Source organism: Aythya ferina, assembly GCF_964211825.1.
Source record: "Aythya ferina genome assembly, chromosome: 2".
Classification (NCBI taxonomy): Eukaryota; Metazoa; Chordata; class Aves; order Anseriformes; family Anatidae; genus Aythya; species Aythya ferina.
Window position 1 is genome coordinate 88,103,062 of NC_140297.1, and position 14,407 is coordinate 88,117,468.

General features: G+C 38.6%; 1 protein-coding gene across 20 annotated transcripts in view; it reads left to right on the top strand.

Annotated features, from left to right (window-relative positions):
• IKZF1 (IKAROS family zinc finger 1) overlaps positions 1–13,747 on the top strand; it is a 70,664-nt gene extending 56,917 nt beyond the window's left edge. For 10 of the 20 annotated variants that reach the window (XM_084508138.1, XM_084508123.1, XM_084508139.1 and 7 more), the window contains 4 exons: positions 9–176; positions 2,109–2,234; positions 7,428–7,562; positions 11,926–13,747. In XM_084508138.1, the coding sequence (XP_084364264.1) occupies positions 9–176; positions 2,109–2,234; positions 7,428–7,562; positions 11,926–12,632 (1,136 nt within the window). In that variant the 3' untranslated portion in view covers positions 12,633–13,747. The remainder of the gene's footprint in view (positions 1–8; positions 177–2,108; positions 2,235–7,427; positions 7,563–11,925) is intronic. The other 10 variants (XM_084508127.1, XM_084508128.1, XM_084508134.1 and 7 more) reach the window with 2 other exon arrangements.
• The last annotated feature ends 660 nt before the right edge of the window (positions 13,748–14,407 follow it).

The following is a 14,407-nucleotide window of genomic DNA, read 5'->3' on the forward strand; positions in this document are numbered from 1 at the left end:
CCCCTTAGGAGAACGCCCTTTCCAGTGCAATCAGTGTGGGGCCTCTTTTACCCAGAAAGGCAACCTTCTGCGCCACATAAAGTTGCACTCAGGTGAAAAGCCCTTCAAATGTCACTTGTGTAACTATGCCTGCCGACGCAGGGATGCCCTCACAGGCCACCTGAGGACTCACTCAGGTAAGTGAAGGTGCGGGACCACTCAGGGGCACCGAAGAGGTGGGGGCTTTGATGGCCACCAAGCCTGAGAGGTCTTCTCACCCTGGGAAGGCGAGTAGTCTCATGGCAGTGTTAACCAAGCTGTGAACTGGCTACAGTGTTTTAGCAGCAAAGAAATGACTAATCTCTGCTTGCACTCATGATCCTTCAGCTGAGCTGATCTTTTTCCCATACTTCTTGGCCAATTAGAAGTTTCTGTATTAGGGTTTCATCTTACAAGCCTTGTGTGAGTAATTCATTTCATGGAACTACCAACATGAATGAAAGCTGTTGAATGCTTTAAGGCTTAGATGTCATTTATCCGCATACAGAGATAACACAGAGTCTAAGCACAGTAGGTTTTAAGTCATGAAGTCTCAAAAACCTTCAGTCTGGTAGTCATTCTCAGTGTAAGGCGTGAATACCACCTACAGCATTTAGCAGCAGTAATTTGTTGCATCTGGTTATTACAAGTACATTGAAAGAGAATAGTGGGGACAAGTGAGAGGGAGGGAGAGAGAAAGATAAGAATATTCCAAAAATGAGGATTCTGCTAGAGGTTTTCTGCATTTTCCCTCAATAGTAATATAGAGATATGAATGAATATTTTTGAATAGTTGCATTTTTCCGATGCCATTGATCTCATTGATTTACAAAAGCCCTAGTCACATTCCTTCTGTGAAGAAAAAACAATTTAGCAACTTTATAAAGTACCTTAAAAAGCAGAGTGTAGTCTCACCAAGTTTCACAAGCTAAGCTGGAAATACAGATTGAATACGACACCTCCAAGACAAATTGCTGGAACTGACACTGGTAACTTTACTTGTGAAAGGTGACTTTGGGACAGTTGCTTTGACTAGTAGAAGGAGGCTCTCAAAGGGACATTTTTGTGTTGTACAGAACTAAGGAAATTCTTCTAACACACATTAAATGATAAGAACCCTAGGGTTGGTCCCACGTATCCAAAATAAATTCATGTTTAAAATTCTATTTTTCCTCTCTCCCCCTTACTGATTTTAGTGGCTGTGGAATTTAAACCATGATTTTTCATACATACGTGAAACTACACCTCAACACTTTCAGCAAATGCTTAGGATTCCATAGCTAAAAGAAAATGCATAAAATATAGATTTGGATTGGTTCCTTTTAATTAGAAAATTGACACCAAGACATTATAAAATGAGTTAGATGCCTGAGTCTGATATTCACCTGAGAATTTGTAAATAAAATTCAAAAGTTCAGCTGTATAACCACCTAAAATTGTTAAATCACTTATGAGGTGACAGTCTTTTCACACTAAGACAGGAAATTCAGGTCCAGAAGCCCATGAAACCCAACTATCATTGTGAAATTCCTGGAACTTCCTAGATCTGCATTGGTGTAAAACAACACTTTTTGTCATGTCCTTTCTCTTGAATTTCCAGAAGCAGAGAGCAAGGAAACACGTGAAATCTAACAATCTACCAATCATTGTCCTAAAAGAGTTGAGCTGATTCTTGTTACAGCAGAATTAATATACAGTCATGGGCAGGTACAAAAACAGACCTATGAACAGGTCTTCCTTGTTCACAGTCTTCGTGGGAGCTAGGCTTTAGGATAACTTTACTCAGATCTTTGAAGGTGTCTCAGTTTCTAGCTTGCATAGATGTCATTTTGGAAGATTTAGTGTTACAGTCCTTATCTGATGTGAATCATCTGAAATAAGTTTGCAGCACCCACAGAATTGGCTTGTTGATGCAAAGATATACAATTAGTTTTCCATTATTTTCTAAAAATTGACAAAATCTTTCTTCAATTCACCTCATGGGTTTCTTCTGGGGTGTTTTTTTTTGTTTGTTTGTTTTTGTTCTTACCAGTATTAACATGCTGTTGAATACCTCATCTGAACTTTTCAATTAATTTTATTTTCTCCAGTTGGCAAACCCCATAAGTGTGGATACTGTGGTCGCAGCTATAAGCAGCGCAGCTCTTTGGAAGAACATAAAGAACGCTGTCATAACTACCTTCAAACCATGAGTATCTCAAGCAACCTTTATTCAGGTAATAAAAGCATCCATTTGAGGGTTAGCAGTGTACTGTCGCATACTCAGAAAAAGGAGTTTAAAAGGAACAGTAGTACCATTTGTGGCATCTTTTCTTTGTCGGAGAGGCAGAATGTTACACATACACCCAAGCACTACCATATTTATAATATTGCATTCGAATTTATTCTATATTTGATAAATATTTGGCTTTTGTCTTATTTTGTTTAGCTCAAAAAAAAAAAAAAAAGCCAAAGTGAAAGTCAGATACATATTAAGACATTTGCAAGACCTAGAACATTCCAATTCACTATCTCAAGACCAAAATGTAACTACATCATCTCAACACTTCTTCCTTTTGCTTGGAGACCTATATCACAGTACATCTGTGGGTGTGTTCTTAATAATGAGTTAGTTAATATCAATGGTTTAGGTAGGACTGGAGGACCTCCTGCAGCATTTCTTATCTCCTGCCATTCCCAGGATCTTAATGGGCTCTCTTGATGACTGGGACCAATGCATATGGCAAGAATGAGCTATCTGTCTTTCATTTCAGTCTTCCAAACAAGAGGACAACTAGCCAGAGGGATTTAACTTAGCCAATCTTACTAAGTCCAGAAAGGGTAAGAATATGTTGACAGCCTACATCAACGCCTTCCCATGTCCCACCAGTTTTAATAGGAACTGTTGCTCTTCTTTGAGAAACTGGTCTTATGTGGAATGTAAAGGCCATCTCTTGAAGAATATAGAATCTAAAACTATGCCCAGAAATACAGCAAGCAAGCATATGTTGGGGCTTAGATCTTTTTTTTTTTTTTTTTTTTTTTTTTTTTTTTTTTTTTAACAAAGATCATTAGGATCTGTATGGGATTGTTTGCAGAAAGTACCCACACATAATTTTAGCTAATTTTAAGATCTAGCATCTGAGCTTCAGGTTATAGCTCATTGAGTAAGTTTCTTGCACACCTTTTGATCCTGTCAGTATATATTATTCAGTTTGTCAAATGACAAAGTGGAAGGTTCTCTCTGACCCATTTTCAATGGTGCCTCATATTACATCTGGACAGAACCTGAATATGTTTTTACATGCCATCAAATAATGTAAAGTATATGCACATAATGGTAACTGGCATAATGTGACTGGCAACTGTCTGGCAGAAAGTGTGTGAGAGCAGTGCCTCTTCTAATTTTATTGAGGGGATGGAGAAAGTATAAATAGAAAAGCTCAAAGTAATATGATCCTTATGGGTCCCTTCCAACTCAGGATATTCTATGTTTCTATGTAATATACATACAGTAGGCAGCAATACTTATTCCTCAAAAAGGTGATCGGATTTAGAAGCAAATATTCTGTCTTGGAATTCAACTTTTCAAGTGTCTGGCACTGGATTTGAAATACCTGCATGCAACACATGAAAATCAGCATGAATTAGTAGCTGAACTACTTCTAAAGACTTACTTAGTAAGCAGAAATGTCCATGTGAAATTAATGTCAGTAATCAGAAACTATAATTAGAAATATTATAGTTTTAGAGATAGAACTTTGTTTATAGCAAATCATGACAGAAAAGAGTTTACAGTAATTTAGGATTGAATGTCTAATATCTGATAGGGGTGAAAACCTGGGATATTGATGAATGCTTTGGAAGAATTACCTTCCTAGCATATACTGAAAACATCACATAAATCCACATTGGATATAATAGGAGTGATTTTGCAATTTAGGAAAAAAAGATACAGGATTAACTTCTGGGTTTAGCCCTTGTATTCTGCCCAAGATTTCACTCTTAAAAATAAAATTTTAAATATTACTACGCAGTTAATAAATCAATCCTTTATTTTTCTAAAAATAAATCTTGCCCACTTTTATTTTTTTCCAGTATATTGCGTTGTAACAATCTTTTTTTTTTTCACTGCAAACAGGGTAGTTCTGGGTATACATACCAACATACCATTTTGCAATGTTTACATTATTTCCCATATAAACTCAAAGATGAAAATGTGCAATGAAACAGTTCAGAATGAGTGAGCGTCCTTCTGGATTTTTTCTTATATTTCTTCTTATATCTAGAAAATGAAGTAATTATACCGCCACTATTCTTACGATATGTCAGGGTGTGATACAGAGCTATGAAGGCCTTTCTTTTTCCAGACTCAGAAAAGTTGGTACAAATATTTTCTAGGGCATCTGATTTGACATTCTGCTACAGCAGGTTGACTTTTTACAGTATTTTTAAAATACCTCATGCAGAATAAATTAAAAAAATAAATTGGTTGAAAGGAACTAAACTGGTAAAAGGTTTCCATCAGCTTGTAAATCTAACAAATGTAATTGGGAAAGTACTTATATAAGGGAAAGATCCAGCAAATAAGAGTAAGAAGGGAAACAAGAGATTGTATTCATATTTTATTTTTTGATTGCTTTCTTTAAGAGAAGGAGATTCAGCATGAAATTAGGAACCTGTTGAAATTAATGGAAAAATTCTTTAGAGATCAGTGTCCATGTGAAGCTCTTCTCTTGGAGGTATTCATTGGAGTTTTGCATTTTACTTGAGTGGAAGTGTGCTGAAGTCCTATCAGGCCTATGTAAAATCATGGAATCACAGAATTGTTTGGGTTAAAAAACATCTAGTTCCAACCCCCCTGCCATGGGCAGGGACACCTCCCACCAGACCAGGTTGCCCAAAGCCCCATCCAGCCTGGCCTTGAGCACTTCTGGAGATGGGGCATCCACAGCTTCTCTGGGCAATCTGTGCCAGTGCCCCACTAACCTCTGAGTAAAGAATTTCTTCTGAATATTCAATCTAAATCTCCCCTCTTTTAGTTTAAAGACATTTTCCCTTGTCCTGTCCATCCACTCCCTGACAAAGACTCCTTCCCCAGCCTTCCTGTAGGCCTCCTTTAGAGAGGGCTTCCAATACCTAAGGTTTCCCCTCTGCGCCTTTTCATCTCCAGGCTTAACAACCCCAAGTTCCTCAGCCTGTCTCCATAGGGGAGGTGCTCCAGCCCTCTGATCATCTTTGCGGCCCTCCTCTGTATGCACTCCGACAGGTCCATGTCCTTCTTGAGATGGGACCCCCAGAGCTGAAAGCAGTGCTCCAGGTGGGGTCTTAGGAGAGTGGAGTAGAGGGGGAGAATCATGTCCCTCGACCTGCTGGCCATACTTCTTTTGATGCAGCCTGGGATACAGCTGGAAAACCATATATAACAGAGAAAAAATAGTTTATGAAGCTTAAAAAGGGTCAATTACAGCTCTTGAATCATCTGTGGATTTTGACTTGGAAACACAATTTTTGTTTTTTGTGTTGTTTTTTTTTTTTTCTTTTTTCAGTTCATAAACAAAGAATTACAGAAAGTTAACAGGTTGGTTGCAAATGTCAGAAGGGTCAGTTGCAAAGGCTGCAAATTAGTATTTGATTTAACTTGTCCAAGTTTATATATATTAACAATTTTAAAAGTTGTAATATTGAAAGTTTGAATGAAGTTGAAGATATAATTTACCCTCTTTTTAACTATGAGAAATGAACCATTGTAACGTCCTAAACAGATATTTCTCAATCCTTTCACTTTTATAACTAGAAATCCAATCTCCTGTTTCACTGCTAAACTATCTGCTTTAAACATTCTTGGTAAGTCTCTTCCTAAGTAGTAACTGGAAGCCTTAGCCAGTGCAAGATGCTAGCACATGGTTATTCAGTGTTGATGAGATAGCTTCAATGTCCTTTACTATCCTGCACCCTCATGACCAAATGCTGTTAATTCACATCTTGTATCAGTCACAGGCTTTTGCATCTTCATGAGCTGGGGCATCATTACATCTGACTCCCTGTCATGGCAGCAGTGAATCAAGAGCCAGCCGTGTGCTCTTCTGCTTGGTAATGTGAGCCATTGCTGTCTGGGGCACTTCTCCTGCTCTTTCCAGTTATCCACCAGGGCCTGATGTTTAAATCTTTCAGGAGCAATGAAACTTCTGCAGTTTTTGCTTTTATGGCAGTTCTATATCATCGAAATAATATTGCACAGGACCTGCATTTTCCCAACTACTAGGAAACAGACAAGTACCAGACTAATGGTTCTGGGAACCTTTCTCACAGCTAAATGGAATAAATCCATAATAAATTCTCAGCAAGCACAGAAGGCAAAATGTAGCAAAGTGCCTCACCTAGTTGAAATAGTGTGTGGAATCTAAGTCTAAAAACCACGTTTTGCTTCTCCCTTTTATAGTAACTCACAAGTTCAGGAACAATATAAATATCCTAGTAGCACGAAAAAATAAAATTAACTGCTTTCCCACCTTTCTCTGAAAAAAAAAAAAAAAAAAAAAAAAAAAAAGTGCTGTGAAAAAAAAGTGCTGTGATCTCACAACACATTACCTTTTCATTATTTGCTGGAAGTCAGAAACACTTTTCCATGTATTTTTTAGCCGTTGTTTCGCAGGTTCATTTTCATATATCCCTTCTGTTTCTGCAGGAAAATACTGAAGTGAAATGTAGTGAAACAGTCTCCCTGCTCTAGAGCCTCACAGCCAAGTTCCTTTCTAATTCTACAGTGTCTTAGCAGCTGCAGAAAGTTATAAAACAGGTTTGAGTATCAGAAATCAGCGCTCCACTACAGATGTGACTTTAGCAATTTAGCTGAAATTGTGATTTAAAGTCGAAAATTGCATTGAGGAAATATGGCAATATTTACTAGTGGGGAAAAAAAAAAAAAAAAAAAGTAGGGGAAAAGATAGGGGGCGTGGTGATGTAACTTGCAACTACATTTTCCACTACTGGAGCTGAGAAGTTTGTCCATTGTTCCTGCTAAAGAAGTGGTAATCACGTAGGCTGTTCGACTGTGAGAGGTGGGGGTGACAGCGGGAGGGCGAAAAGACGAGCTGCTTCACGTCCAGTATAACGTCAGAGCCTCACAGAGCAGTGCAGAGTGGCTGTATATCAAGGGCAGAGTGATTGTGCTACATACAGACAGATGCCTTGCAGTTGCAGTCTCGTTTCTGTATCCTGAACAAGGGAAACATGAACATGTATATAGAGGTTAATCAGCGTAAGGGACTTTGTTACAGTCAGAACTGACCTGTGTCTGCAGTGGTGAGCTCCGTGTTCGAACTGGTTGAGAGCTGGAAGACATTAGCTAAGAAACTTTAACCTGAAGACGATGGTTCCATTAACATGGAACAAGCGTGCCTAACCCTTCTGATGTCATTTGATTTCAGTCATAAAAGAGGAAACTAACCAGAGTGAAATGGCTGAAGACCTGTGCAAGATAGGGTCAGAAAGATCCCTCGTGCTGGATAGACTAGCAAGTAACGTCGCCAAACGTAAGAGCTCTATGCCTCAGAAATTTGTTGGTAAGAGTTAAACGTTTGCTGTCTCCTAAAAAATGAAACAAAACAAAAACCCCAACAAAACTCACAGAATTTTTATTTTTGCTTTATGATTTTAATTGTTTAACTAAATTAGCAATATTTACTTCTATAGAAACAGATACAGCAATGTGTTGGGGAAGAAAAAGCCAGCCAAGCTGGCTATACACTATACATTTCTGCAAGTTTAAATTCCCATATCTGGAGATCTATTTTAAGTCTTTCTTTTTTTAATGCTTATGAGCCAGATCTTTACAAGATCTACCCAGGTTCCTGAGGTTGCCTTAAGAACCTGAAAACAGCTTTATGAATGTCTTCTGTTGGGGAAGTATTTGACCACAATTTCAGGATTATTTTATTATCTTATTAGATGAGATCCAGATCTGGGCATGCTGGTATATGTGAATTCATTCATGAATAGTTGAGCATAGCCTGGATAACGCTCTTCACCCCTTCACAAAGTCTGTATATTTCTACAGCCCAAAATGATTGTGGAAATAAATGTACATAGTTCTGAGAATAATATCTAAATGAAAATAACGTTGGGTAAATTCTAAGTATAGTGCAAAAAAATCATGGCTGTTTGCACCTAGTAGACATTTTTTGTCTTAATGAAAAAACAGAGGCTACACCTATTTTATTCTGCTTGTTAAGCCTTCTGCTAAATGATGGTTAGATCAGTTCTGTAGCAGTCAGACACAGACAATATTTTATCAGCTATATTGAATTAGTCTTAAATGAGTAATAACATGTGAAATTTGATGATAGCATATACTCATATCTACTCAGATTCTTTTATAATTCTCTGTACATTCATTTATAATTATTCTATAAGAGACAGAGAAAATTGAAGTCTTTATAAAAACACACATTATAAAGGTCTTCAGTCAAAAGTCAAGGCAAAACTAGACCAGTTTATGTGACAGAAATTGCAAATAAACATTCTTCAGTGAGGACACAAGAATGAACAGAAAATTAGTATTTTTGAGACAAGGGAAGGAGAATCTCAGCTACAGCTGGAACAAAAAGTTTGCAGTCAAAGTCCAAGATTGTGTTCAAGTCCCAAAGCAAAAATTGCAGGAGGTCGTCAAGGATAAAAAATGCTTACGCTCAGAAAATGAAGGACAAAATTTGTAGTAGAGTTAGTTACTAAAAAATATAGCCACCATATGAGGCAAACCAGATTCCTTTAGACTCCCCGGTAACTGACTGTATTAGGCAAATATATTAATTCTATGAAAGCTCCAGGAAGACCAGAAGGGTTAAAATCTAAAAGGTATTAGCAAGCATCTTACATGCAATTTAACTGTGGGTGTGGACAAGCTTTTTCATTCTCTTTTTTTCTCTTCACCCTGAGAAATGGTAAAGGCAGCCAGTTTAACTATGAGTATTAAGAGAGCAGAGTTTTCTGTCAGTTAGTTATTCAGGGTGCAATGTAGGAAGACAGTGTACTGACAGGAGATATTTATGGAAAATTGATAACCTTCAAAAGTATAAACTTTTCTGGCTGGGAAATGCCCTCAAATCCTTTCCTTTCCCATTCTCACCTGCTGCCTCATGTAATAGGTAAATTCCTGATTAACACGAGGTCAGGGCAGCTGGTCAGGAGACCTTTGTGTAATAAAACATATTTATTGTTCCTGTAGATTACTGTGTCATCCCAATCCCCATGCTGAAATACAGGAGAAGGAGCAAATGGCATCCTTTGCATAAGAGAATGATTGTCTGCCGCTTCCCTTGTTGTTCTCACAGCTAAATCCATTATCTATCCAAAGTGAGATTGTTCACCAAATTAAGCCAGTTATCTGTAAAATTCTTTGACAGCAAAAGTGTTCACGATGCCCTCTATGTATTCCAAACTGGAATAGTTCCCAGACCTGAAAACAGAACTGGGCCTTCCAAACTAGAGAGTGGGAACGACAGGTGAGATTGACACATGTTTATCACATTAAAACAATAGGCGGCAAAGAAAACTGAGTGGTAAAAAAATAAAATAAAATGTCCACATGCGCTGAGTGCATCTGTGTTACTGTTTAAGTACTTGCTGCAGAACTCTGAACAGTGCAAAGCTTGAAGTGCATCAAACCATTAGTAGTTTAATTTACTTATGCTCTAATAACCACAGAAATGAGCTATTATTTTTAATGAATGCAAGTATTATCGGCTTTGCCCAGATGTATAAATGATACCTGCCTACCTCAAGTTTGTGTATTTTCAGACAGTTCTGTGTGGAAGCAAATTTTTCTTATGAGTATTTGATCCTTTCAGTCCAAGTACCAGCTAGTTATGCTACATAAAGCAAATACTACCCAAGAAATGGCTATTAAAATTATGGTTTCCAGATGCCCAAAATTTTGTGTATAATGAAAACCAGTCCAAATTTTCAGTGATATACAGTGTCCATTGAATACAAATGATCTTGACCTCATTTTTTCCCCTGTGAGTCAAGGGTATATGTTCTTATTGGGAGAGTTTTTCTGTATATCAATCAAGAGTCTTTCACAACTCCTATTTTGAATCTTGAGCCTCAAACTCTGCCTGAAAACTATACCACTAGAATGAGTAAATCTGAAAAAAACATATATGCACCACAGTAGTGGGGAAACGAGGAAGCAGAAGCTTGTGCAGTACAGTTAGAAAGTGCCCATACTCTGCATCCCTTATAGAAACTTATGCTGTGCCAGGAGTGTTTCTTTCTCTGCTTGCAGAGCATGGACAAACTGGTATGGAACTGCACCTCATGGGAAAGGCAGACAGTAGGACTTTCTATACTTGAGGCCTGTCATTGCAATAGGTCATGCCAGAAGTTTTCTAGTCTGTGGTTTTGCTCTTCACTGGCTTTGAATGTTCAATTTGAGTAGAAACTGGGTGGAAAATCGTTGAGGAATTAATTTGGGGAACTTCTGGTAATTTTTCCATGCTCCTATTAGCATTTATTAGGCAAATGAAGATACATTTTATCGTGTCATTTATATATTGGGGTCTTCAAGGAAAAGGACAGGGGAATCTTCTAAGGTCTGCAATTAAATGTCATGTTGACTAGGAAATGGTGACAGCACTACAGACTTCATAGAGATGTTTGTGGCTCTCATTGCATTTCCAAAGATTTCCTGCAGAGCTAGGAAAGCTATCCAGATGGTACATGATGTGGTACTGGTAGTCCCTAGGAATATATTGGGATTTTTCATCCTTTTTTATCTGTGCAGATTTATTAGGGGCCTAATAACGTTGATGGTTTACAAACACCATTTGAGAATACTGTTCAGGTTCATAAAATCAGTGTCTGTGCCTTTAAATAGTTTCTCCCACTTATTAACTTTTACCTTCTATGTTTTTCTTAATCCTTTCTGTCCAGAAATTTTCAATCATAGAATCATAGTATATCACAGAATATCCCGAGTTGGAAGGGACCCACCAGGATCACCAAGTCCAACTCCCAGCACCACACAGGTCTACCCAAAAATTCAGACCATATTTTGAGAAATTATAGTGACGTTCAACATTCAATATGCGGGGATCCAGCCAGAGATATATTAGTGCAATCTGATTTTAAGAAATAAAGAGTACCCCTTAGCTTTGGCATTGCAAATCAGAGTCAAGGTTAGAAGCAGTAAGAATCTTGCTCTGTGCATGCCTTTCTACCTGATAGGAAAAATATATGGTTCTTCCCTGCTCTTGTAGGTTATAATGTTTTTGACACAAAATTTCTAAGAGCATGTGAACCTTCTCAGAAAGTGTCTAATGTATGGCTTGTTTAAAAAACAATGCGTGGGAGGAAGGTTGCAATATGGAAAGTTAAGTTTTTGTTGGTTTCTTTCAGAAATTACGTATGACCACGTTAGTGATATGGGTTAGTTGTAAGAAACCGAAAGTTTAAAACTAAAACATTGTAATTACAATTAAAAAAGTGTAATGTTTTAGGGAAAAATTGGTAATGTGTTTCATTCTCTGAAGTATAAAGCCCAGGCTCCCTGTAACTGTGCTGGTACACTAGCCACAAAGGTATGCCCCAGTTCACTGCAGCAGTCAGATGAGGGAGTTCAGTTAGACAGGATAAGGCAAGGATGAAGCACTCAATCTATAGCTTCCACAAGTCCCCACAGAATTATTTTAAAAAATCTGTTTTCTTCCATTTTGGTTTTCCAAAGAGCTCAGATTATTTTTCAGGTTAAAAGAGCACCAAGCTACCAGTTTTCTGACCAGCTATATTAGAGATCTCTGAATACCACAGGTGAATTTCACATGTGGATTTGATCAGTTCTTTTCTGTTGTTTGATTAGTCCATGGTAATCATCTCCTTAATTATGTAGGAATGAATGGTCTAACTCCTGACTGTTTTCCACCGCAGGTGAGAAATGCCTGTCTGATCTTCCATATGATGCCACCACCAACTATGAGAAGGAGAATGAGATAATGCAGACGCACGTCATAGACCAGGCCATTAACAATGCCATCAGCTACCTGGGGGCAGAGTCCTTGCGCCCCCTCGTCCAGACACCGCCAGGTGGCTCTGAAGTGGTGCCCGTCATCAGCCCCATGTATCAGCTCCACAAACCTCTCGGGGACAATCAGGCTCGCTCCAACCACACAGCTCAGGACAGCGCAGTGGAAAACTTGTTGCTGCTTTCCAAAGCCAAATCTGTCTCCTCTGAACGGGATGCCTCTCCCAGCAACAGCTGCCAAGACTCAACAGATACCGAGAGCAATAACGAGGAACGCAGTGGTTTAATTTACCTGACAAATCACATAGGTCCCCATGCAAGAAATGGCATATCCATAAAAGAAGAAAGCAGGCAATATGACGTCTTGAGGGCAGGTACTGACAATTCCCAGGATGCTTTCAAAGTGATCAGCAGCAATGGGGAGCAAGTGAAAGTTTACAAGTGTGAACACTGTCGAGTCCTTTTCTTGGATCATGTGATGTACACAATCCATATGGGCTGCCACGGGTTCCGCGATCCTTTCGAGTGCAACATGTGTGGCTACCACAGCCAGGACAGGTATGAATTCTCTTCCCACATAACTCGAGGGGAGCACCGTTTCCACATGAGTTAAAACTCCTCCGGCACAGATCCAGCCTCAACAGCTGCATTACTGGAGCTGCACGAGCAACAACAGCAGCAAAGCACAAGTCTACTGGACAGCAAAAAGAACAAGAAAATCCAAAATCCAGAGATCTTCTCCCACAAGAAAAGAGTTTTCTTTTGGTAGCATGCATTGCAACTCAGTTTTCTAAAGTGAATATTAAAGTTTTTACTGAAAGTATTTGATCACCAAAAACCTTTAGTAATGTAAGTAGGAGCTTTTGTAGTCAGATAGCTGAAAGCCCTTCCCTTAAGTGATGCTTCTTGCAAACCTCCCTTGCCAAAACTGTTAACCATGCGCAGAATGCACAACAGTGATGAGAACATGATAGACAGGAATGGCCTAGCTTGCTCTCTTAACACCCTGAGCATAGGGCTCTTCCACCAGATGCATATTTTTTGACTTTCTGGTATTATTTGACTCATTTGGGAAGAATTTAAACTCAACTAAAGATTGTAGGGGCCCATCGCAGATGACTTCACAGACAGCTGGGGTGGGACTGGAACCCAGCCAGAGGGTCCAGGGTTACTTTGGCAGTAATATGTAGAGTATTTCCACGTGCAAGGGTGCTTCTGGGATTGACATCATGGCATGCCTTGTTTGTGTCTCTAGGCAAGCGAGCAGGTGTGTGACAGATACAAGGCACACCCCTGTAATATACTCTGTGAAGTACGGATTGCATTTAATGTATAGAAAAGAGTATCGATGGCTCTTCTTTAAATAAATGTTTTCTCTCCCTATCCAATAAAACCCCACTTTTCATTAAGAAACCCCTCCTCTTGCTGCATAAACAAGTTACAGTGTATTTAATTTTTCTTTCTCTTTTAAGTTTTAGTTAGTTAGAGAAGTATGATGTACAGTTGAGAAAAGCACTAGCTAGAAATATGTGTGGCAAAAGTCTCCTTATGCACATTTCTCATCTTTTTACACTGCCTGGAAAATACCCAAATATCCCTATATTTTGTCTGTGAGAAATTCTCACTCTGCTTCCACAGAAGATGTCCTCTTGTAGATTTTGTGGCTCTACTTGTGTTGCACTTAATTACTTGTAAAACACTGAGCTGAATTAAACCACCCAGTCAAAATCTGTAGCCCTCTCCCTCTTTCCTTACACTTGCTATTTAACGAGGGACCAGTCCCTCAAAGGTGGGTTCCTTGGCAAAGGTGCTGAGCACCCTGGCTTCCTATTCAACAAAACACTTACTATGTACTTTAAGTTAATTTTACTTTAGCAGAGCTAATTTTAAGGTTAAAAAAAAAATGGTGTATTGCTGAACAGAGACCAGAGAATGCAGTGCTTTGCAGAGCACAGTAAAATCTGTCAAGAGCTTTCTCCATGGCAGCTTCTGCTGCAGATATTGTAACTTCGGTTAGAATAAAAACTTCTATGACACATACTTTTTATCCCCAAACACATCTGATATAAAAAAGTATTTTTTAAAAACTTCTTCTTGACTTCCTCTTCCAAATAGATCATTCCTTTCCCTGAACACCCCCATAGTGTAAGATGGGTCTAAAAAGAAATCTTGCAGCTACACAAAAAAAACTCTCATTGGTGCTGCAGCATTTCCTGGTCAGCATTCATAAAAACAAGCCACCCAATTAACTTAATGAGTAAATACTTTCACTCAGAATAACAAATGGATGTTCTCCAATAAACAAGATCATGTAACCAACAAGGGGAGCAGTTTTGTAATACAGTTACATGTTCTCCATCCCCTAGTGCATGCAAGGACAGATATGTG